This window comes from Podarcis vaucheri (assembly GCF_965113315.1).
Source record: "Podarcis vaucheri genome assembly, chromosome: 4".
Taxonomy (NCBI): domain Eukaryota; kingdom Metazoa; phylum Chordata; class Lepidosauria; order Squamata; family Lacertidae; genus Podarcis; species Podarcis vaucheri.
In genome coordinates, this window is record NC_138762.1 from 7,124,840 (window position 1) to 7,149,600 (window position 24,761).

At 46.9% G+C, this 24,761-nt stretch overlaps 1 protein-coding gene across 1 annotated transcript in view; it reads right to left on the minus strand.

Annotated features, from left to right (window-relative positions):
* Nucleotides 1–2,061: 2,061 nt before the first annotated feature.
* Nucleotides 2,062–24,761, minus strand: part of LOC309530332 (uncharacterized protein) — a 41,017-nt gene continuing 18,317 nt past the window's right edge. The window contains exons 2-6 of the mRNA XM_082219190.1: nt 12,268–12,760; nt 11,647–11,728; nt 11,281–11,363; nt 10,217–10,343; nt 2,062–6,343 (exon numbers count right to left, since the gene is read on the minus strand). Of these exons, the coding sequence (XP_082075316.1) occupies nt 4,581–6,343; nt 10,217–10,343; nt 11,281–11,363; nt 11,647–11,728; nt 12,268–12,669 (2,457 nt within the window). The 5' untranslated portion in view covers nt 12,670–12,760 and the 3' untranslated portion in view covers nt 2,062–4,580. The remainder of the gene's footprint in view (nt 6,344–10,216; nt 10,344–11,280; nt 11,364–11,646; nt 11,729–12,267; nt 12,761–24,761) is intronic.

Genomic DNA, 24,761 nt, shown 5'->3' on the forward strand with positions numbered 1-24,761 from the left:
AAACCTCAGATTCTTATTATTTTTTATGGATTAAGGGGGCAGCTGCCCCCCTGGCTAGGCCCATGCCCAGATATCCTTTTGGGGGTGAGGCTCTTGGCTGGACTCTGAGCATCTCCCTCCCTTGGCCAGAAACCAGAGGAAGAGCTTGCAGGGAAAAGGGCTTTGCAGGAGGCAAGGAAGCTCCTCCTAGAATTCAGGAGTGGAGAGAGAGGAGGGGATCCCAGGGTCATCTAGTCCAACCCCCAGCAATGCAGGAATCTCCGCTAAAGCATCCATGGCAGATGGCCGTCCGATCTCTGCTTAGAAACCTCCAAGGAAGGAGTGTCCACCACCTCCCAAGGGAGACCTTTCCCCTGCCCAACTGCTCTTAGGTGTCCCTCAAGGCAGCGGGTCCTGAGTTCTAGCCCTGCTTGAACAATCGCACTGGCTGCCAAGGAGGAACCAAGCGAAGTTCAAAAGAAATAAATCCTATTCTCATCATAAATGAGTAATACTTTCCTAGGCATGCTTTTCATGCTAATATACAAAAGTATGCCATTTCCCTTTCCAGAAATGCTTACCGTATTTTTCATCCCATAGGACGCTCTGTCCCATAGGACGCACCTAGTTTTTTGGGGGGAAATAAAGGAAATTCCCCCCCTTTATTCCCCCCCAAAAGCCGGTCGGGGAAACCGAACCAGGTCGAGGAACAGCAGGATGCGCACCGACCCCTCTCGCTCTCCAAGCTTCAGCGAAAGCCTGCATTCACCCCATAGGACGCACCCAGATTTCCCCTTCATTTTTGGAGGGGAAAAAGTGCGTCCTATAGGGCGAAAAATGTGGTAATTGCTAATTCAATGGGCTGAAAATGGATTGTTGTTATTTTTATGAGTTACAGATAGGTAGCCGTGATGGTCTGCCATAGTCAAAATAAAAAAATTCCTTCCAGTAGCACCTTAAAGACCAGCTAAGTTAGTTCTTGGTATGAGCTTTCGTGTGCATGCACACTGGTATCTGAAGAAGTGTGCATGCACACGAAAGCTCATACCAAGAACTAACTTAGTTGGTCTTTAAGGTGCTACTGGAAGGAATTTTTTTATTTTGTTATTTTTATGTTTAAGGAAGGTTTTGATATTTGATGGACTATTGTATTTTAATATTTTGTTGTAAGCCGCCCAGAGTGGCTGGGGAACCCAGCCAGATGGGCGGGGTACTATTATTATTATTATTATTATTATTATTATTATTATTATTATTAAATTTGATTAGGTGACTGTTCTCCTTTCTAAATACTTCCATCTCCCCAAGAGGCTCCCAAGGCTACTCATCCTCTGCATTTGATAACAGACCTAACGGAAAAGAACGGCTTTCTCTTCTGGTGACACCAGAGAATTCTAGAAGACATTTACCCTTTCCATAGCATTATGGATGCACAATTCCCACAGACAAGTTTCTTGGCAAGACAAGGGCCTTCGCTGGCCATAGAGTGTCCTGCTCAGCATCCCCAACGAAGGAGCTGGGTTGCAAGAGCTGCAGCTAATGGGGGGGCTGTCCTCCCCCCTCCCGTCTCACCTGGCTGCTAGGTAGGAAAGCAAGACCCAGAGAGAGTTGTGGGAAACCCCAAAACCAGCTTGCTCTGTGCTGGATCCAAAGCTGCGACTAATAGAGAAGCAAGATCTGTTCGGGTGTTGATGCTGTGAGCCCCTCCATCCTACACTCTGGTTGTGTATGTGAGTAAATAAGACTAGATATCGTAAAGACGCCACAGTCTCTGCTGACTTTCGTTCCAAGGAAACCAAAGATGGGAAAGCGCCTGGGACCCCTGGAATCTCACCGCTCAGCGACTGGGGTAGTTTGCAAATACAAACACACACACAATAATTTGTGCCTGTGTTCCTAATAGATAACTAAGTGTGTTCCTAATAGATAACTAAGTGTGACGAGCATGTCATGTGCTTTAGCAACAGCCCTCCTGTAAATAAGGAAATGCAACCCCCATTGCTGGTTGACTCAAAAAAGCAACAAAGGAATCTGCTCTTGTGTCCCATGAGGTCTGTGGGGCCCCTAAGTAAGAGGAGCCACTTTTAATAACTGAATTAAAGAAATTTTAACATAATCAAACATTCAAATTTCATTTTACAATTTCAATTAACACCCCGCCCCCATGCGACTTCCCCCAACTTCCCTTCTTAGTTTATAACACCTCTGTTTCTTTTGCTTATAAATTTGTATTCCTTATATATTAAAATGAAGGTTATAACATTTGTCTCTTCTTCTCATTTTTACCTCATAACTGCATTTTCTGTTTGTATTTGTCCATTGTAATTGTATTACTCAAATCCTGCCAGTGAGTTCATTTCTATGCATTGTTTCTGTATATACATCTTAAAAGGTTCACAATCTTTTTAAAAGTCATTATTGTCCTTCTCTTTAAGTCTCTGAGTTAGCTTCACCATTTCAGCCTATTCCATCAACTTTTCTTGCCAGTGTTCTTTCTCTGGTTTTTCATTGCCTTTCCATTTTGAGCTAGTAAAATTCCGGCCGCTGTTGTCACATACATGAATGGATTTCTCTTATCTTTTTAGTAAATCATGCCCTAAAATACCTACTAAAAACCCTACTGATCTTTTAACAAAGATTATCTTAAACATTTTTTTCATTTCATTATAGATCATCTCCCAATAGGTGGAGCCATGTGGACCCAGGTCCAGGTGAGGAGGGGGTTGCCATGGTGACAAGGACCACAGACTTGCAGGCGGCCATTTTGGGTTAGTAGTGAGGCGAGTGGAGGAGAGAGCAGTTGGTGCCAGTTGACGGAGGACAAGGCGAGGCAATCAGTGGATTCTCATTTTCTCAGCTTCTTATTTTGCTTCTTATTTCATTTATTACTTGTTTTTCTCTTCCTGAAGATGTGCCACAGGCTTTCGTCATCCAGTAATGGTGAATATTGGAGGAAACGAGTAGGGAGAGAATAGCTGTCAACGTTTCCCTTTTTTGAAGGTAAATTCCCTTATTCCGAACAGGATTCCTCGCATGAAAAGGGAAAAGTTGACAGCTATGAGGGAGAGGATCCCAAAGACCTGCTCCCCGCTGCCAGGACTCTCAGTTGAGAGGAACTGACAGCCTGACTTTTGCTGGAGCCAGAAGAAGACCTCTTGCTCCAGGTGATGCAGAGCTGCCAGGAAGCTGCCTTTTAAAACAGTAATATTTTGAGCCCGTAGTTCAATTTCCCAGCAGCTCCCCTTGCCCCAGAGACACTTTTAGCATTCCATCTCCTCTACCTGTGGCATTGTTCAGCAGTGGGGAAAGTGACCTCTTCACACCGGATGTCCAGTTGGTATGGCCCATTCCAGGTTTTTTCCTGCCCCTTGTGTTAGTCTTTCATTTGTTCTTCTATGTGTGTTGCCAGTAGAAGCCACAATTCTGTGGGTACTCTAGGTGGTGCAGAAAGCGCCTAGAAGCTCCCAAGAGGTTGAAGTGCCGATCAAACTTCAGTTTCGGGCTCTTTAAATTCCAAGTAGCAGTACTGGGGGTGGTTCAGATTCTGGGGCAGTGCTTTTGTCCAGCAGAGGGTGTCACAGGGCCAGCCTACTTTCCCTTTAAAGCAAACTTGGGTCTCCAGCTGGTTTTGGACTACGGCTCCCATCATCCCTAGCTAGCAGGACCAATAGGGAGGGATGATGGGAGCTGTAGTCCGGGAGCTGCTGGGGACCCAAGTTTGGGAAAGCCTCTTTTAAAGAAACGTTTGCGTTTTGGCCGGAAAGATGGGACCTGCCCACGTTTGTATTTTCTTGTATTTTGTTTTCTTCGTGACCTTTGTGCGTTTACTTTTTTTATTTTTTAAGAGGGCAAATTGAAAGAGAAATTGTATGGCAAGTTGCAGAAGAATAAAAGGTTCTGTTTGGGAAAAAACCAAAATAACCTGGGAGGTGGCCTTGTGGCGACCACACAGGGTCCCCAGACGTTTGACAGTCTATTGATCCCTGTGCCACCACTGTGATCGCTTCCCCGCTGCCACCAACCCATTTCTCTCGGGTACACACTGAGTCCAGACAGTTGTTAACATTAAACCAAATAAACAAGTTTATCTTATAAGCATTAACAAGTTTATGGTTTCAGATAATTTTCCTTGTCAGTTTCTTAACCTTAGTTTCCCCAGCGGCCTATACCTTCCTAATACCTTCTAACTGATTATCCCAGCTGTTTAACTGACTCCTCTTAACAGATTCTCTCACTCTCTCATATCAGACTAGCCCAACCCACAGACTTATCCTCCCTCTCCCTTCTCTAACTCCAGACTCACTTCCTAACAACTCTAAGTCCTCCCCTTGGGTTCCTATTGGTTAATCATTTTACACTTAGTTAACCCTTTCCTTATGACCCAGTATGATGTCACACGCCTAGGAGGGCAAACCCCACAGGCCTCCTCAAATATTTTATGGGGGGGGGAGATGCCTAGGTCTTTAAGCATTGGTGCCTATTCCTACACCTACAGGTCTCAGGATGGTTACAACATACAAACACAAAACACCAGATGTTAAAAAGGCATTAAATGTCAATCAGCCAAACGCCAGGTAATAAAGGTGCGGATTTCTTGGCTCCTAAAGCTGTATAATGGTTTTCCCGACTTTTGTATGGATTCTTTTATGGGAAGTGAGTTGGTCCTTCTTCCTGAAGCTCTTGCCACATTCCACACACTGATAGGGTTTCTCCCCTGTATGAATTCTTTGATGGCAAGTGAGTTGGTCCTTCTTCCTGAAGCTCTTTCCACATTCCACACACTGATAGGGTTTCTCCCCTGTATGAACTCTTTGATGGGAAGTGAAATGGGAGCTCTGACTGAAGCTCTTTCCACATTCCACACACTGATAGGGTTTCTCCCCTGTATGAACTCTTTGATGGGAAGTGAGATAGGAGCTCTTCCTGAAGCTCTTTCCACATTCCACACATTCATAGGGTTTCTCCCCTGTATGAACTGTGTGATGGGAAGTGAGACTCTGGCTGTGACTAAAGCTCTTTCCACATTCCATGCACTGATAGGGTTTCTCCCCTGTATGAATTCTTTGATGAGAAGTGAGACTATCCCTGTGACTAAACCTCTTTCCACATTCCATGCACTGATAGGGTTTCTCCCCTGTATGGATTCTTTTATGGGAAGTGAGTTGGTCCTTCTTCCTGAAGCTCTTTCCACATTCCACACACTGATAGGGCTTCTCCCCTGTATGAACTCTTTGATGGGAAGTGAAATGGGAGCTCTGACTGAAGCTCTTTCCACATTCCACACATTCATAGGGTTTCTCCCCTGTATGAACTGTGTGATGGGAAGTGAGACTCTGGATGTGACTAAAGCTCTTTCCACATTCCATGCACTGATAGCGTTTCTCCCCTGTATGAATTCTTTGATGGCAAGTGAGATAGGAGCTCTGACTGAAGCTCTTTCCACATTCCACACATTCATAGGGTTTCTCCCCTGTATGAACTCTTTGATGGGAAGTGAGATGGGAGCTCTTCCTGAAGCTCTTTCCACATTCCACACATTCATAGGGTTTCTCCCCTGTATGAATTCTTTGATGAGAAGTGAGACTATCCCTGTGACTAAACCTCTTTCCACATTCCATGCACTGATAGGGTTTCTCCCCTGTATGGATTCTTTTATGGGAAGTGAGTTGGTCCTTCTTCCTGAAGCTCTTTCCACATTCCACACACTGATAGGGTTTCTCCCCTGTATGAACTATTTGATGGGAAGTGAGATGGGAGCTCTGACTGAAGCTCTTTCCACATTCCACACATTCATAGGGTTTCTCCCCTGTATGAACTGTGTGATGGGAAGTGAGACTCTGGCTGTGACTAAAGCTCTTTCCACATTCCATGCACTGATAGCGTTTCTCCCCTGTATGAATTATTTGATGGCAAGTGAGATGGGAGCTCTGACTGAAGCTCTTTCCACATTCTACACACTGATAGGGTTTCTCCCCTGTATGAATTCGCTTATGGGAAGTGAGACTGGAGCTGTGACTGAAGCTTTTTCCACATTCCACACACTGATAGGGTTTCTCCCCTGTATGAATTCGCTTATGGGAAGTGAGTCTGAAGCTGTGACTGAAGCTCTTTCCACATTCCACACACTGATAGGGTTTCTCCCCTGTATGAATTCTTTGATGGGAAGTAAGACTGTCCTTCTTACTGAAGCTCTTTCCACATTCCACACACTGATATGGTTTCTTTCCAATGAGATTTTGTTGATGGGAAGTGGAATTGGAGCTCTGACTGCAGCTTTCTCCACACTCTAAATTTTTACGTGGCTTCTCCTCTCTGGGGATTTTATCTTGGTCACCTTTGTTCTCGATTTCCGATTCATCAGAATCTGCAATGGAGGCAAAAAGCAGTTAGACACTCATGAACAAATGGAGAAGAACTGAAGGGAGCTGGGGGGGTGTTCATTACCTGTGTTGTTTGTCATTAACCAACATATTTATTATGAGATTCTGATGTGTTTTTGAATGTTACTTTGTTTGATATACAATAGTGGTCAAAATTGCGGAAGCCTTTTGGAGAAAAGTGTATGTCAGAGGTTTGATGGCTCAAAACTCTGCTTCTTTTGGAGTAATATTATAAAATTATATATCAATGGGAGGATAATTTAATCAAGAATGCAATTCAACAAAGTTTGCTTAATTATCCATATTCTATGAAACATTATAGCCAAATAACCAGAAAAAGGAAGCACAACTTGCTTAGGTTGACTTATGTCAGTGTGTTACGTGATTGCTAACAAGTTGGTTGGTTTTCTGTCTTCTTTCATTTAGTGAGGTTGAAAAACATAATAAAATTATAGAAATGGCACAAAGAGTTGACTGGTCACCCAGAAAGCGATGTAAAATTGTACTATTACCTGAACAGGGCTACAGTTATGAAGAAATTAGAAGATTGGGGAAAACTTAACCAAAGCTGGCATTTCTATATTTTGGAAGAGGTATAAGGAGACTCAGTGACTACAAAATCAGACCGGTAAAAGCAGGAAAAGGTGCACAAAGGCAAGTGACGATCGAAGAATGGAGAGACTTTCCCTACATGACAGAAGAATATTATCTAGGTGTATACAAGATGACATGGCACAATGTAATGTGAAGTTGAGTGCAAGGACTGGTCTAAATGTTAGAGTTCTTACAAAAAAGCCATTGCTATCTCTCAAGCAAAGCTTGAAAAGATAGAAGGAGGAGGAGAAGGAGGAGAGTTTGGATTTGATATCTGTCAGGGAACTGACATCAGAGGCACGGGAGAAGGAGAGGGTCTCTGATTCTGCAGGAGAAGGTCCCAGCGCTAGGGGGAGACTCAGCTGGGAAAGAGGGGAAGAGAATGAGTGTAACACCAGGGATCCAGGAGAACAACGGGACAGGGAGGTGCAGGGGCTCCAGGACTCTTCATTGGAAGTTAGTGAGGAGAGCCCAAGCACCCCGCTGCCCACGCCCACCCTGCGCAGGAGACTCCCGCACAGTGAGAGGCGGAGACGCTTAGGCGTCAAACAACTCTTATGTTGGCAGCGCTTTAAGAAACGCCCACAGACAGATTCTACGAGTGACTAAGGGCAGTCACGCTGAGATGGGCTGTGCAGTCCGGAGGGTTTAACCAGGCAATCCGATGCTCAAACGGGGCAGGATTACGCACGAGTAACTCCCAACCTCTACAATATCCCACCTTTCACTCCCCTTCAGGAGTCTCAAAGCGGCTAACAATCTCCTTTCCCTTCCTCCCCCACAACAAACACTCTGTGAGGTGAGTGGGGCTGAGAGACTTCAAAGAAGTGTGACTGGCCCAAGGTCACTCAGCAGCTGCATGTGGAGGAGTGGAGACGCGAACCCGGTTCACCAGATTACGAGTCTACGGCTCTTAACCACTACACCACGCCATGACTAAACCCTTGTTTACTGGACAGTGGAACAATGGGACAGTGTTATTTGGAGGGATGAGAGCCAAATCTCCTTTGCTTGGTAGTGATGACATGAAATACGCGAGGAGAAGAATCAGAGAAGATTTACATCCTATTTGCATTACACCGACCGTGAAACACCCAGATAGTGTGATGATTTGGGGTTGTATGGCAGCAAAAGGTGTGGGCAGAATTTGTGTCATTAATGGGAATGTAAATGCCCCAGAATACATAAATGAAATACTTTAGCCCAAACTGAAGTGTTCCGCAGGTGATCTTTCAGAGATACTGAAGCATATTTATTTATATATTTTTCTATTTCAACAAGATTCAGCTCCATGTCATGTTGCTGCTGTGTGCAAATGGTGCTTTCAAGATAATCCTATTCCACTGCCGTAAGGGCCTGGGAATAGCCCAGACATTAACCCAATCAGAAATCTATGGAGCCAACTAAAGAAAATTCTTTGTTAGAAGCAATCCAGCAATAAAGCCCAATTAACAGAGGCAATAATTCAGTCTTGGTTTCACATTCTTACAGGGGCAGAACTAAAAATTTGGTTCACTTCATGGGAAGGCGTTGTGAGGCCGTAATTAAAGCTAAAGGTTACCAATGGTTACCAAAGGTTTCACGTTTTTTCTTTATGACTGCTGTTCCAATAAATACTCCTTCATAAAAGTCATTACATTGCATTCTTCATTAAATTATCTTTCCATTGATATATAATTTTATGGTATTAGTCCACACAAAAGTGGTGTTATGAGCCATCAAACCTCAGAAATACACTTTTCACAAAAGGTTCCCACAATTTTGGCCACCAGTATAAGTTGCTCATTTTAAGTTAATGTTCTTTTTATATGGCATCAGAATATTATTATTCATGTTTCATGTTTATACATGTGTTGGAAGCTGCCCAGAGTGGCTGGGGCAATCCAGTCAGATGGGCAGGGTAGAAATAAAAATGTCAGCTTTGTTCCGGAGCAGACAGAGGCTGGAATGTATGAAAGCAGGCAAAGAGAGATAAGGACACTGGAATGTGAGCCGGAATGTGAGAGGGAGGAGGGGCAGCCGAGTGGCAGAGCTTCAGAGAACAGAGAGCAGGCAGCAGATCCACAAAATACCAATCTTAGCTCAGAGACAGAAGGGGAGAGGCCAGGAATAGCTAGCCCAAAAACTCGAAGGCGCGAAAAGGTCAGTGAAAGGAGGGGGAAAGAGCGGAAAGAGGGGAAGTGAAAGGGTTTTTCCCCCTCTTGGAAGAAGAGGAAGGGGCGGAGTTTAGACTTGGCAACTGCAAACTTGAAGTCAGACATGGAGTGAAAGAGCTCCGGAGTGATTTATGTGTTTGAGCAATAAACCTGAGATAATTACTGCCAGTGTCTCGCTTCTGTGGGAGAGCCAAGCCATTATAAAGAATTATTACTACTACAGTGCTACCTGTTCTGGAAAAAATTTAGTTTGTAAACCGAGGTACCACTGTATCATCCTCATCCTCATCACTGCTACTACTACTACCTGTGATTCCATAAGCCTAGCTCTTCTCTGGGATGGATTTTGTTTGGCCCAGTCATGGCATCCCCTCCATCTCCAATGTCAGTCCTTGTTATGGCTTGGTCCTGAGACGACTCTGGCTGTTAATAATTTCAGATTTATTGCTGAAACAACAAACTTGGACAGAGCTCCTCTACTCATCGTCCTCCCCACAAGATGGAGTTGCCCGGACTGAGCTCCTCCCCCTTCCCCAGCACGGAAGCCCCCACCTTCTCTTCCAGTATCTTGACCACTTTTCAGATCCTACGAGATTTGGCAGAGAATGCTTCCTGCATTCCAGCGTCTGACTCACTCCTGTAGCTCCCACACAGCTGTCTGTCACTGTCTCTCTTTTTCTTCTCCCCTTTGTTCAGAGCTCAGATGACAGTTCCTCTCCCCCTCCTCTCTGCCTTCCGCTGCTAACTCTCCTCTCCCTAGGCCTGCTTCTTCTCTGGCTGGCAGCACCTGAGCTTCGCTGCCAGTCGTCTATTTGGTCAACCCAAGACTGACAGGAGCAGAAACAAAAACCTGAAGCTACTTATCTTTCCTAACAATTCTGAAGCTGACAATGAAGATGGCCTGGGAAGTTCAGACCAGCCCAATCCTGGTAGAAAAAGGAATAATTTCAGGAAGATTGTTCAAAGAAAAAACTGGGGGTGGGGGTGTTAGGTTCCCAGGTGTTATAGGGGGCGCTGTTGAGCTCTGTAAAAATTGATGAGATTGGTCCCATAGAGGTATTTTTTTGAATTTCCAGGCAGATATGACGATCCCACAGGGAGCCTTACCAAGAGAGGCCACGATCCCACAATTCTCCTCCATGACGTCCTTATGCAGAGCTCTCTGGTCAGGATCCAGCAACGCCCACTCCTCGTCCGTGAAACGAACAGCGAGATCTTCAAAGCACACTGGACCCTAAAAGAAAAAGGGAAATGTCCTCCTCTGAGACAGCAGAAATATGATCTGCTACACAATTCTTTGTTGTTTCCTTCCTGTACATTGCGATGTTGTTTCAATACGATTGCTTTGCTGCACATTTTAAATATGGATGCTTATTTTAAGTTTTAATAATGGGTATTTGTCTTTCAGCAATAGGTGGTACTCCACATTCTGTTTTTCAAGTCACTCTGCCTACGCAAGCATTCCAGTTTCCCCAATGGAAGGATTGACTTTTCCCTCTCCTCCTGAGCTGTTCTGGGGAGTTCCCACCCAATGCCCTAGAGCCAAATTCAAGGGGTTCATGGGGGCATTGAGGGGGGAGCAATGGGGGGCAGGCCCCATTTTGTAGCCGATGGGGCTGGTTAGGTGAATCCAGGCCACTATTTGTTCTCATTTGTCCACTGCTTAGAAACCGATTTTAGCATTCAGTGATCAATCTAGAAATATAATAAGCCTGTTTTGGATGGCCATCTGTCTTGGATGATCTAGCAGAGATTTCTGCAATAAATGGGGTCTCCTGGCTCTGAGAGACAAAAAGGGAGGGTGGCTTCTGGCAAAAGGAGAGGGAGCCACATGTGGCTCCTCCTCCTCCTCACTCACCTCTGCCTCCTGACCTTCCTCTCCCACTTGCCTCCTTCCTCTTCTGCCTCTGATTCTGCACTGCATTATGGCACAGAGTCTTCCAGCTCACTAAGCCCTGATAGCCTTTCAGGTTCTGACACCTCCTCTTCCCAGTCTTCTCCCTTTCCCCCTCTAACCACGCGTCCTTCTTCTACCTCCACTTCTTGGGCTCTCAGCCGTCCTCCCTTCCTGGTTCCCCAGCTGCATCCTCCCACCATTCCTCTGTGCCCAACCGGTCCATGACACTGCTCCATCCCTCAGCCTCTGTCCCCACAAAGCAGCTTCCCCTGACCTGATCTGGTTCCACAGTTGCTGCTTCCCTTCTGTCCCCATGAAAAGACAGATCAGGAGGTCTTGCCGGCATCATTCTGTCACCTGCAAGAGACAAAAGGTAAACAGGACGCCAGGAGTGTCTGCTTCTCTCACAGGTGAAACAGGGCATCTCTAACTGTAGATGGGGCTTTGAGAAATCCTTACCTGCTGAGAGCATTTGGACGTTTCTGCCCATTTCATATGTTTGTTGTGCAGAAATACATCTCCCCTCCTCTGGACCCTTGTTCCCAACTGTCTGCCCCCAAAACAAGATGAAAAGAACCCTCAGATGAGTTGGAAAACCAACAGAATGAGACCAAATGGAGAAAACCACCTTCCTTCTTACCCAGTGGCCTCTCTCTGGTGTCCAACGGAGGCCTCTCTGCCTCACAGGAATCCAGGTCCATTTCTGCAAAGAGATCCTTTCGCTGAAAAAGAAACACGGATTAAAAAACACAGAAAGGTGAGAAATATTAGAAAGAGAATGGCAAAAAGTTGACGGGTGTGAGGTCTCATTCCATAGATGCTTTCCTAGAAAATGGATGGGTCATCATTAGATCATTATGGGATGTTCTATATCCTGTTTGGAGCCCCTTGGGAGTATCCAGAGCAGGGGTCTGCAACCTTTAAGACCAAAAGAGCCACTTGGACCCGTTTCCGAAGAAAAAACAACAACTGGGAGCTGCAAAACCATTGCGACATTTAAAACAAATATATCTCTGGAGCCACGATCTGACAGCGGGCGGGAAAGTGACGTCGGGACGGTGCGTGACTAACGCACACACCGCCCCCATGCGACGTCACAGCCAGTACAGCGCCCGCCACAGTGAGGAGTGTCGGGGCGCACAATGTGCCTCCTCCCCTTGCTAGTATCCACCCCGGAGCCGCAGCAAAGATGTAAAAGAGCCACATGCGGCTCCGGAGCCTCAGGTTGCAGACCCCTGATCCAGAGGAAAGTCTCTCTCACCTGCTTTCTCTCCTCTGCCTGACTCAGGAGGAAACCTTCGGCCAGGGCCACCGCCTGGGAACTGGTCTCCGCTCCGCATTCCCTCACCCAACTCTCCATCTCCAGAGGAAGGACAGCCAGGAACTGCTCCAAGATCACCAGGTCCAGCATCTTAGCTTTCGTGTGCCTTTCTGGCTTCAGCCACTGGTGGCAAAAGTGGTAGAGTCGTCTGCAAACCTCTCGGGGTCCTTTGGCCTCCTGGCAGCAGAACTGCCTCAACTGCTGGCTCTGCACCTCTGAGCAGAGGGTGTCCTCCTCACCCAGGATCTTCTGCACTGGGTTTTCCCAGAATCCCCCACTGCTCCCAGTTTGGCTGGCATGGCCTCTTCCTGCTTCGGGGCCAGTTGAGTCTCGCTCATCCATCTGTGCTCTCAGGAAGCCTCTGAAAGATTGGAAGGAACCCTTTGGTCTTCTGCCAAGTTCTGTCCGTCTAAATGAGAAGCTGCAGCAAATCCTACAAAGCAAATACATTGTTCTGTTACAGAATTTGTGTGTGGGGAGGGGGAATGGTTCCCTGAGCAAGCATGGATGAGTCTTGCTGGGAACCAGGGCTGGACTTCAGTGCATCCCAGTCCGTGAGGTATCTTTTTGAGAAGAAAGAGCAGGAAGAGGAGAAGAAATAAGTCTCTAGCCTTCTAGCAATGCAAAATGTGGAGGCAACTTAATGGATTTTTGGGAGATTAATCACTCTGGTTTCTGCTGCCTCCCAGTCAATGCATGAAGTCAGAACCGACTGACAAGGGAGTCATTTGTATTTTGTGAAAACGGATGCTTGGCTCTAGTGGAGGTCCTCACCCGGGGGTCCTCAGGAGTTGCTCCCCCCCTCACTCCCCTGCTTCTGTCTCCTTTTCTTGCACTTGGACTCTCTGCCACTCTCCAGACAGACTCCTGGGGTGGGGTCCCCTTTGCTCTGAGGGCCAGGTATGTATCTGACCAACCCCCTGAGAGCCAAGTGGGCAAAGCCAAAGACATCTCCTTTGAAATTTAGGTGGGTAATTTTTTATTTTAATATTATTATTCCTATTCCTATTATTATTCTGTTAGATAGCTTAACACCCACACAGCCATTGATGCCAAGGTCCCTGGAGGCTCAGTGAGTAGCAGCGCCCATTTCCGGCTGCTTTGCCAGCAACAATCCCTTTGGGACAGAGAGGACGTGGTCCTGGGATGCCCTGCTCTGGGTGCGAGGGGATTGCTGCAGTGGCCTCCGTGGGGAGCTGCCCTGGGAGACGACTGGGAAACAGGTCTGCAATGCAGCAGCCAGACTATGGGCTGGGATCCCTCTCTTTATCCCTGGGCTTTCTCTCCCACCTTAACTTTAACCCTCCCTGTGGGGTGTTTTTTTTTGGAGGGGGGCTAGTCCACCTCCTCGTCCAGCTTTGGAAAACCATTAGCACATGTTTCCTCTGTTGTGCAATGAGGCTGAGCGATGTCACACAGAGTTAAAGTCCCAGGGACTCCTTTGTTTAAAGAAGGGAGGTATTTTCTGAAGGGGGGGGCGGAGGGCCAAGTGATTTTGGGATCCTCTGATCTCCAGGAAGGAGAGCGTGGCAGACCTGGCCCCTCCCGGATCAGGCCCCCCAGGCCTCCTCCCCTGCTTCAGCCCTGCCCCCCCGTCTCCCCACTGCACCCTCTGGGGGGGGAGAGAGAGAGGAGACTCACCAGATCCCAGGAGGGGACAGCGAGGCAGCCCTTGCAGGAGAGACCCCAAAGCAAGGGAAGGACTGGGGAGGGAGGGGCCTTGGCTCTGGAGGACCTGGCCCCCCTCTTGCTTCCTGGCCTCTCTAGGAAGGCAGCTCACTTCCCTTTAACCCTTGCCAAGCCGAGTCCCTCCAGCTCAGCCCTCTCTCGCTTGGCAGAACCTCAGATTTCTATTATTTTTTATGGATTTAGGGGGCAGCTGCCCCCCTGGCTCCGCCAATGCCCAGATATCCTTTTGGGGGTGAGGCTCTTGGCTGGACTCTGAGCATCTCCCTCCCTTGTCCAGAAACCAGAGGAAGAGCTTGCAGGGAAAAGGGCTTTGCAGGAGGCAAGGAAGCTCCGCCTAGAATTCAGGAGTGGAGAGATAGGAGGGGATCCCAGGGTCATCTAGTCCAACCCCCAGCAATGCAGGAATCTCAGCTAAAGCATCCATGGCAGATGGCCGTCCGATCTCTGCTCAGAAACCTCCAAGGAAGGAGAGTCCACCACCTCCCAAGGGAGACCTTTCCCCTGGCAAAATGACTATTAATGAGTAATAAATTAAATGAGTAAATGAGTAATACTTTCTTATGCATGATTTTATACTAATAAAAGAAGTATGCCATTTCCCTTTCCAGAAATGCTTAATTCCTAATTTAATGGACTGAAAATGGATTGTTGTTATTTTTATGTTTAGGGAAGCTTTTAATATTTGATGGACTATTGTATTTTAATATTTTGTTGGAAGACGCCCAGAATGGCTGGGGAAACCCAGCCAGATGGGCGGGGTATAAATAATATGTTATTATTATTATTATTATATGAATGAAAGAGGCAGGTGGAATCTCCACGGTTTCCCTCAAGGATTCCCTCAAGGATTATCTTTTACATTTAGAGGGAAGAAGGTGAAAATCAAAACAGCCGAGGACAAAGAAAAGTTTTTGAGCGACTACGGAAAAGACCTTCAGAAAGGGATTGGAGGAACCCCAGGGTCTGGGCCACTGCCTGTACCTACACCTTTGGGGCCTGAAGAACAGGAGAAAGAGACACCACCACCTAAGGAATAACAGATTGGTCCAGGATGTCTCTGCAGCTCTTAAGCTGGAATATTAATGACTGTAACTCCCCGGGAAAAAGGAGAAGGATATTTCATCTACTAAAGAAAGAGCAATTGGACATTATCTGCCTGCAGGAAACACGTGACCAGGCTCCACAGAAAAGTGCTAATTAACAAGAGACTAGGCCAAGAATTTATCTCATCGGACCGAGTGAAGAAGAGAGGAGTGGTGATATATGCAAAGGAGAGCCTGTCACCAAAATTTCTTTTTAAAGATGAGCAGGGAAGAATTTTGGCAATTGAAATACAAACACAAGGGGGAAAGTTTTTGATATTGGGAATTTATGCTCCGAATGAGGGGAAATCGGAATTTTACAAGAAGCTGCACGAGACAATGCTGGACTACCTGGACTATAGTAACATCATTATGATGGGAGATATGAATGGGGTGGTATCCACAAACATGGACAAAGCGCAAAGTCAAAGCGTGTCAAAGGAGGGCAGACTACCAAAAACTTTTTTTGAATTAACTGACAATATGGACTTGATTGACATTTGGAGGACAAAGAACCCCCTGGGAAGAGAAGGGACATTCTTTTCTGAAGCCCAACTGACATGGACAAGAATCGACCAAATATGGATAACTAGAGGACTGGCACCTAAGACTAGAAAGGTGGAAATCTGCCCAAAAACCTGCTCCAACCATAATGTAGTAAAGATGGAAATGAGATTAATCCCAACCGGCTCCTTTAGATGGAAAATGAATGACACCTTATTAAGAAATCAGGAGACTATTAAGAAGGCCCAAAAGACTTTGAAGGACTATTTTGAAATAAATTTGAACACTACAGTGGAAAAAAGAGTAATCTGGGACGCAAGTAAAGCGGTCATGAGGGGGTTTCTGATACAACAGAATACAATAAAGAAAAGAGTGCAGAATGAGAAAAAAGATAAGATTCTGGAGAAAATAAAGGAATGTGAGAAAAAGTTAAGATCAAAACCAAAATCACAGGAGATTTTGAGAGAAATTAAACTTTATCAAGCACAATATTCTAAATTGATAAATCAGGAAGTTGAGTGGAAAATTAAGTTAATGAAACAAGGAACATTTGATTCGCCAAACAAATGTGGAAAACTGCTAGCATGGCAGTTGAAAAAGAGACAAAAACTGAACACGGTTACTCATCTTGAAATTGAAGGGAGAAACATCCAGAACCCTGTGGAGATTAGAAAGTGTTTCCAGAGATATTTTAAACAACTTTACACCCAAGGGCCGCAAAAAGAAACTGAGATAGACCAATTTTTAAGAAGTAATGGACTACCAAAACTATCCCAAGAAAATAGGACAATATTGAACTATAAAATAACACATTAAGAAATTGAAGGTGCCATTCAGAACATGCAATTGGGTAAATCTCCAGGGTCAGATGGGCTTACCTCCAAGTATTACAAGATATTGAAAGATTATTTGATTCAACCATTAATGGAGGTTTGCAATGAAATTATGGAGGGGAAGAAAGCACCGGAATCGTGGAAAGAAGCTTTCATCACATTGATACCCAAATCAGAAACTGAAAAGACACAACTCAAGAACTACCGTCCCATCTCTCTTTTAAATGTGTTCTGCCCGGACACTGAGGTCCAGCGCTGAGGGCCTTCTGGCGGTTCCCTCATTGCGAGAAGCAAAGCTACAGGGAACCAGGCAGAGGGCCTTTTCGGTGGTGGCGCCCGCCCTGTGGAATGCCCTCCCATCGGATGTCAAGGTGATGGACAACTACCTGACATTCAGAAGACATCTTAAGGCGGCCCTATTCAGGGAAGCTTTTAATGTATGATATTTTAGTGTTTTTTGGTTTCTGTGGAAGCCGCCCAGAGTGGCTGGGGAAACCCAGCCAGATGGGCGGGGTACAAATAATAAATTATTATTATTATTATTATTATTATTATTATTATTATTATTATCATTATTACAAAATTTTTGCAGACATTTTAGCAAACAGATTAAAAAGAGTGTTAAACGATGTGATTCATAAAGATCAGGCAGGTTTTCTCCCAGGTAGACATTTATCTGATAACACGAGGAACATTATTGATATTTTGGAACTTTTGCAAACGAACATTAATACAAAAGCAGTACTGATTTTTATAGATGCGGAGAAGGCCTTTGACAACATCTCATGGAAGTTTATGAAGAAAAACTTTGAAGGGATGGGAGTGGGACGGGGGTTGGAAAAGGGTATAGAAGCAATTTATTCAGAACAAAAAGCTAAATTGATAGTTAACAATGTGGTGACAGAAGAGTTTAAGATTGAGAAAGGAACACGACAAGGTTGCCCTATTTCCCCATTGTTATTTATTTCAGTCCTGGAGGTGCTCTTGAACATGATCAGAAGGGACCGGTTGGTGGAAGGAATACAGGTCAGAGCCAAACAGTATAAACTTAAAGCTTTCGCAGATGACTTGGTTTTGACATTACAGGAGCCAGAATCTAGTACGAAAAGGGCGTTAGAACTGATTCAAGAGTTTGGTCGGGTGGCGGGATTTAAACTAAATAAGCAAAAAACCAAGGTTTTGGAAAAAAACTTGACAACTTTAGAGTCAGAAAGGTTTCAGAAAGAGACAGACCTAAACGTGGTTAAAAAGGTAAAATACCTAGGGGTAAATATGACAGCCAAAATTTTGAACCTATTTAAGGACAACTATGAAAAGTGCTGGTCAGCAATTTAAAAAGATTTAGAAAGTTGGTCAAGATTGAAACTTTCCTTGTTGGGCTGAATTGCTGCGATAAAAATGAATGTATGGCCAAAAATGTTTCTGTTTCAGACCCTACAGATTGTGGACAAGGTGGAGTGTTTCAGGAGGTGGCAGAGAGATATTTTCAAATTTGTCTGGCAGGGCAAAAAGCCCAGAATAAAATTTAAAATACTAACTGATGCTAAGGAAAGAGGGGGGTTTGCCCTGCCAGACTTAAGGTTGTATTATGAATCACCAGCTTTCTGCTTGTTGAAAGATTGGCTGCTTCTGGAGAACACTGATATTTTGGATTTGGAAGGGTTTAATAACGCTTTTGGATGGTGTAGTGGTTGGGAGTTACTCGTGCGTAATCCTGCTCCGTTTGAGCATCGGATTGCCTGGTTAAACCCTCCAGACTACGCAGCCCATATTAGCGTGGCTGCCCTTAGTCACTTGTAGAATCTGTCTGTGGGCGTTTCTTAAAGCGTTGCCAACATAAGAGTTGTTTGACGCCCAATCGTTTCCGCCTCTCACTGCGCGGGAGTCTCCTGCGCAGGGTGGGCGTGGGCAGCGGGGTGCTTGGGCTCTCCTCGCTAACTTCCAACGAAGAGTCCTGGAGCCCCTGCACCTCCCTGTCCCGTTGCTCTCCTGGATCCCTGGTGTCACACTCATTCTCTTCCCCTTCCTCCCGGCTGAGTCTCCCTCTAGCGCTTGGACCTTCCCCTGCAGAATCAGACCTTCCCCTCTCCTTCTCCCGTGCCTCTGATGGCAGTTCCCTGACATCCACCTCCCTCCCAGGGCCCCCTTCACTCCCCCTCCGACCAGGGGGCTCTATTGCAGCCTCTTCTCTGGTCGGCGAGCCAAGGAAACCCCTGAAGGAGCTGTCCTCCTCATCTGTGGGTGTGAACACCTCTTCCCACCTGCTAAGGTTCCCACCCAAGGAATGACTCTCCCAATCCGATTCTTCTTCGGATTCTGAAAATCCTTCGAAACTCTCTTCCTCCTCTGTGGTGCCGAACTGTTCTTCCCAGAATCGCCCTAAGGGCTTGGGTTTATCTGGGAACCGTCGGTGGAACACTTCCACCATATGCTCGTTGTCAACTGCCTCTGCTGGCACCCACGTGTTTTCCGACCAGGGCTCTCCTTCCCACGCCACCAAGTACTGCACCTGCCGCCCTCGCCACCTTGAATCCACTATCTCTGCGGCCGAGCTCTGGTGTTCCCTCTCTTCTACCTGTGGTTGTGGCAAGACTTCTACCTCCCGCCCCTCGAATTCCCGCCCCTCTCTGTGTGGTGAGAGCAAGGACCTGTGGAATACGGGATGTATTTTCATGTTGTTGGGCAACCTGAGCTTGAACGCCACTGGGTTTATCTGTTGTATAACTTCAAACGGACCCAGTCTTCAGGGCTGCAACTTCTTGCACCCTCCCTTAAAGGGTAACCCTTGAGTGGACAACCACATGCGATCCCCCACCCTAATGGTTTCCCCTTCCCTCCGGTGTTTATCTGCTTGCTTCTTGTAACTGGCCTTTGCCCTTTCTAGGTTCATCTTGAACTGTTGATGTAACGCTTCCATTTCTTCCACAAACTATTCAGCTGCAGGAACACTCCAGCTCTGTTCCTCATTGCCCGGGAATGCCCTGGGATGACACCCATAATTGGCCAAGAAGGGGCTCATACCGGTGGACACACGTTCAGCATTATTGTACGCAAATTCTGCTAGCGCTAGTTTCTCTACCCAATCATTCTGCCTTTCGCTAACGTAGCATAGTAAGTATTGCTGGAGTACACTGTTTGCCCTTTCCGCCTGCCCATTGGTTTCTGGGTGTCTCGCTGTCGAGAAGCTGACTTCGACTTGCAGTAGGCTCATGAGCTTCCTCCAGAACCGGGAAGTAAATTGTTTTCCGCGGTCAGATAGAACCCTCAAGGGGGCGCCATGCAGCCTGAAAATGTGTTCTACAAACAACCGTGCCGTTTCTTCCGCCGTCACCGCATGGGAGCAGGCGATAAAGTGGCACATTTTGGTTAGCAAGTCGACTACTACCATCACTGCTGTTTTTCCCCTCGATTTGGGCAAATCCGTCATGAAATCAATTGACACCACCTCCCAGGGTTTGTTTGGCATGGGTAAGGGTTCCAGCAAACTGGCTGGCATCGTGCGTTCCCCTTTGGCCCTCTGGCAGCGGTCACACCCTCTTACATATTCGCGTACATCCTCCCTCACCCGTGGCCACCAAAATTGTTGGGTCACCAGCATCATGGTTTTGTGTTGCCCAAAATGCCCCGCTGTGGGGGTTGTCATGTAGTTGTTTGAGTACCCTTCTTCTTAGAGCCTCCCCCGGTACGTACATCGCCCCCTGTAGTACAACACCCCTTCCTTCTCTTTAAACCCCTCTGGTGCTCCCCTCCCCTCTTGGAGTTCCCTGATTTTGGTCCGGGCGAATTCATCATCCCTAGTAAGTCCTGCCAGTTCTCTCGTGCCCACTAGAGTACCCCCACACACCCATCGGTCCTCAGGTATGACGTGACGGGTCTCCGGCGGCCCCTCTCCTTCGAAGTACTCTGGTTTCCGCGAGAGAGCGTCTGCTCTCACGTTTTGCTCGCTGGGCACATACTGGATTTCGAAGGAGAACTTGGAAAACTCCTGCACCCAGTGAATCTGTCTCTGGTTGAGCACCCATGCTGTCCGCCAATATTCCAAGTTCTTGTGATCTGTGCAGACCTGGATCTTATGCTGCGCCCCTATCAGCAGATGGCGCCACCGACGAAAGGCGGCGTAAATTGCTAGCAGTTCTCGGTCGTACACGGTGTAGTTTTGTTCCGACTTGCTCAGCTTCCTCGAGAAAAAGGCGCACGGTTTCCATTCTTGCTGGTTCAGTCCGGACTGCAACAGAACCACCCCGATGGCTCGGTCTGACGCGTCCGTCTCTACCCTCATTGGTTTCTCCAAATCCACATGTAGTAATTGTTCCTCCGACGCGAATGCCTTCTTCAATCTTTCAAAGGATTGCTGGGCTTCCTCCGTCCACACAAACTTTCTTTTACTACTGAGACAGTCCGTGATTGGGGTCGTCAAGTGTGCGAAGTTCTTGATGAACTTCCAGTAGAAATTGCCAAAACCTAGGAACCTCTGCACATCCTTTCGTGTCTTTGGGGTCTTCCACTCCAATACTGCTTGCACCTTGCTTGGGTCCATCGCTAAGCCTTTGTCAGATAACTTGTACCCCAGGAACTCCACCTCTCGGGCATGAAACTGACTTTTTTCTAGCTTGACCCACAGCTGCTGTTTCTGCAAACGTTGTAGCACTTCCCTGACATCTCTCACATGTTGCTCCTCATTTTCTGAATAAATCAAGACGTCGTCCAGGAATGCTACACAGTTCTTGTAAAGCAAAGACCCCAACACGTGGCGCATGAACGCTTGAAAACAGGCGGAGCCTGACTGTAATCCGAAGGGCATAACGAGATATTCAAAAGCCCCCAGGGGTGTGAACATGGTGGTCTTCCATTCATCCCCCTCTCTCATCCGGATTAAGTTGTAAGCCCCCCTCAGATCTAGCTTGGTGAAAATCTTTCCCTTCCTCACTCTCGTCAGAATGTCATCAATTCTGGGCATCGGGAAAGTCACAGGTTCTGACACCAAATTAACCCCCCGAAAGTCCACGACCAGCCTCGGTTTATCAGTGTCCTTTTTGTCCACAAAAAATACTGGACTGCCCCCCACTGCCTTTGACTCTCTTATAAACCCGCTCTTTAGGTTCTTGTCGATACAAGTCCCGTAACTCCTTCATCTCTCTGTCTGACATGGCATACAGCTTACCCACCGGCAGCTGCGCCCCAGGGAGCAAATTGATCTGGCAATCGAACGGCCTGTGGGGTGGCAGTCTATCTGCCTCCTTTTCACTAAAAACCTCCTTCAGATCAGCATATTGCGGTGGCACCTTCCCTTTCCCCTCCACTGCAGTGCTTGCCACTCTGGCTACGCTCATCCTTGGCGTTTCCCCTCCTAGGCAGTGCTGCAGGCAGTAGTCAGACCCAAAGCTGACAGTCCTCTAATGCCATGCCACCACTGGATCATGTTGCGCTAACCAGCTCATCCCTAATATTATTGGGGGACCCGCTAATGAGGCAACGTGGAAGGCGATGGTCTCTGAGTGCCTAGACACTCTCATTCTCATCGGTGGGGTCTGGTGGGTAACTTCCCCCCCAATCAGTTCCCTCCCATCAATGGTGGTGACTTGCAGAGGTGCATCCAGTGGTAGCAGGTGAAGCTGATGCTCTAAGGCAAAGTCCCTGCTAAAGAAATTGCATGAGCTTCCTGAGTCCAGCATACCTTGCACCTTCACTGGGTGCCCATTTGGGAGTTCAAGCACCACCTCAATGGCAATTGCTGCTCTTGGAGAATCTGGTTTGGGCACATTCATTGGTTGGCTCGGCTGCTGTGCCCGCTGATTGGCAGCCAAGCGTTTCCGTTTCCCTGCTCCGGAGTCTGGGGTTCCTCCTCCTCGCCCCCCACGGCCCCCACCATTCCTTGCCAGGCCTTTCTTTGTGGGCAGACTCTGGCAAAATGTCCTGGTCTTTGGCAAAGGAAACATTTCTTGGTCGTTTTTACATCCTTTCCCTCCTTTTTGCAACTCTCACTGGCGTTTGAAACTTCCTGGGCGCGCGCACCGCCTATTTCCATTGGCTCCGCCGGCGGGGAAGGCTGCCTAGGAATTCTAGGAATGCGGTAGTCATGACAACGCTGCTCTCTCCCTTCCCGCCTCTCTTGAGCCCGCGCTTCCTGTCTTACTCCAATCGCAAGGGCTGCCTTGGTCAGCTGGTCCATAGATTGTGGGCGGGGAGCGCGCGAAAGCTCATCTTTGACCGTTGGTGACAACCCCTCCTCAAATAGCATTTGTATGGGTTCCGAGTCCAGCTGCCACCCCAAACGATGAACAATCATGGCAAAACGTGACCAATAGTCTCTAACTGACCCTTCTCCCTGCTTACAGCTTAGCAGTTCCCGTTTGGTCACACTCTGTTGCACATCACTACTGAACTTAGCGTCCATCGCCTGAAAGAATTTCGATAGATCCTCCATGGCGTCATTCTGCGTCGCCATAAGCGGTCGAATCCACTCCCTCGCCCCATCCTGCAAGTGCCCCACAATATAAGCAACTTTGGCTGCGTCATTTTCAAAATCATTTTTCTGCAGCTTCAAGGCATATTCTATTTCTGTTCTAAACGCCCCATACTCTTGAGGCTTTCCCCCAAACTTGTGCACCAGTCCCGGTACCTTCCTCGCTATGGGGGTGGGTTTCCCCTGAGCATCCAGCGACCGTCATTCGTCCAGCCTTGCCGTCAGGATGGCTATGTGCTCTTCCAAATCGCGGTTTCTCTCCTCCAGCGATTGGCCTCCAGCCGCCCCTCCTGTGGCTCCTGCTCCTCCGGTCTTACTCATGATGCCCCCTTCTGCTTGTTGCGCACGAGCAACTTTCAGGGACAGACAGATTGCTGTAGTGGTTGGGAGTTACTCGTGCGTAATCCTGCTCCGTTTGAGCATCGGATTGCCTGGTTAAACCCTCCGGACTACGCAGCCCATATTAGCGTGGCTGCCCTTAGTCACTTGTAGAATCTGTCTGTGGGAGTTTCTTAAAGCGTTGCCAACATAAGAGTGGTTTGACGCCCAATCGTCTCCGCCTCTCACTGCACGGGAGTCTCCTGCACAGGGTGGGCGTGGGCAGCGGGGTGCTTGGGCTCTCCTCACTAACTTCCAACGAAGAGTCCTGGAGCCCCTGCACCTCCCTGTCCCGTTGCTCTCCTGGATCCCTGGTGTTACACTCATTCTCTTCCCCTCTTTCCCAGCTGAGTCTCCCCCTAGCGCTGGGACCTTCTCCTGCAGAATCAGAGACCCTCTCCTTCTCCCATGCCTCTGATGGCAGTTCCCTGACAGATGGCATGCATATTTGTGGTATGACAAGGTAAAAGTTCATAGAGCTTTCAAGAACCATATTGTCAGGAAAGCAGTGTTTAATGTCTGGACAAAATACAAAGACTTACTAGAAAATAAGACCCCAAGGTGGCTGTCACCAATGGAAGCTAAGGCTCAGAAAAGACTCAATATGGAGGCCAAATGACCAAAATATTGGAAAATATTAGAAAAAGATGGAGATATCTGGAGATTGCAGTGTTTTGAGAAACTAAAGGACAAAGTGCGAAATTGGTTACATTATGCTCAGATCAGGGAGACTTTTAATATGAACAAAAAAACAGGTTTCCAGGTGGAAAAATCGAAACTAGAAACAGAATTGTTAGAACCAAAAACTAAGGTACTTTCAAAAATGTATAACTTGCTGTTAAAATGGAACACTCAGGATGAAACGGTTAAATCAGCTATGATAAAATGGGCACAGGACATTGGCTACAACATTATGTTTGCTGACTGGGAAAGGTTATGGACCACCGGTGTGAGGTTCACGGCATGTAATGCCTTGAGAGAAAACATTATGAAAAGGATATATAGGTGGTACATGACCCCAGTCAAGTTTGCAAAAGTTTACCATTTGCCAAACAATAAATGTTGGAAATGTAAGGAGACTGAAGGAACATTCTTTCACCTCTGGTGGACATGCCCAAGGGTTAAGGCCTTCTGGGAAATGATCTATAATGAGTTAAAAAAGGTATTTAGGTATCCTTTTCCTAAGAAACCAGAGGCCTTCCTTTTGGGTATTGTCGGCCAGAGGGTGTTAAAGAAGTATTGGAGAAAAACTTAACAGTTACTGAGAGGGAGCGGTTTCAGAATGAAACAGGATTAATTGTGACAAAGAAGGTGAAATACCTGGGGATTAATATGACATCTAAGAATGTGAACTTATTTAAAGATAATTATGAGAAATGCTGGACAGAAGTAAAAAAAGATCTAGAAATATGGTCAAATTTGAAGCTTTCCCTGTTAGGCCGAATTGCTGTTATTTAAGATGAATGTTTTGCCTAGAATGCTGTT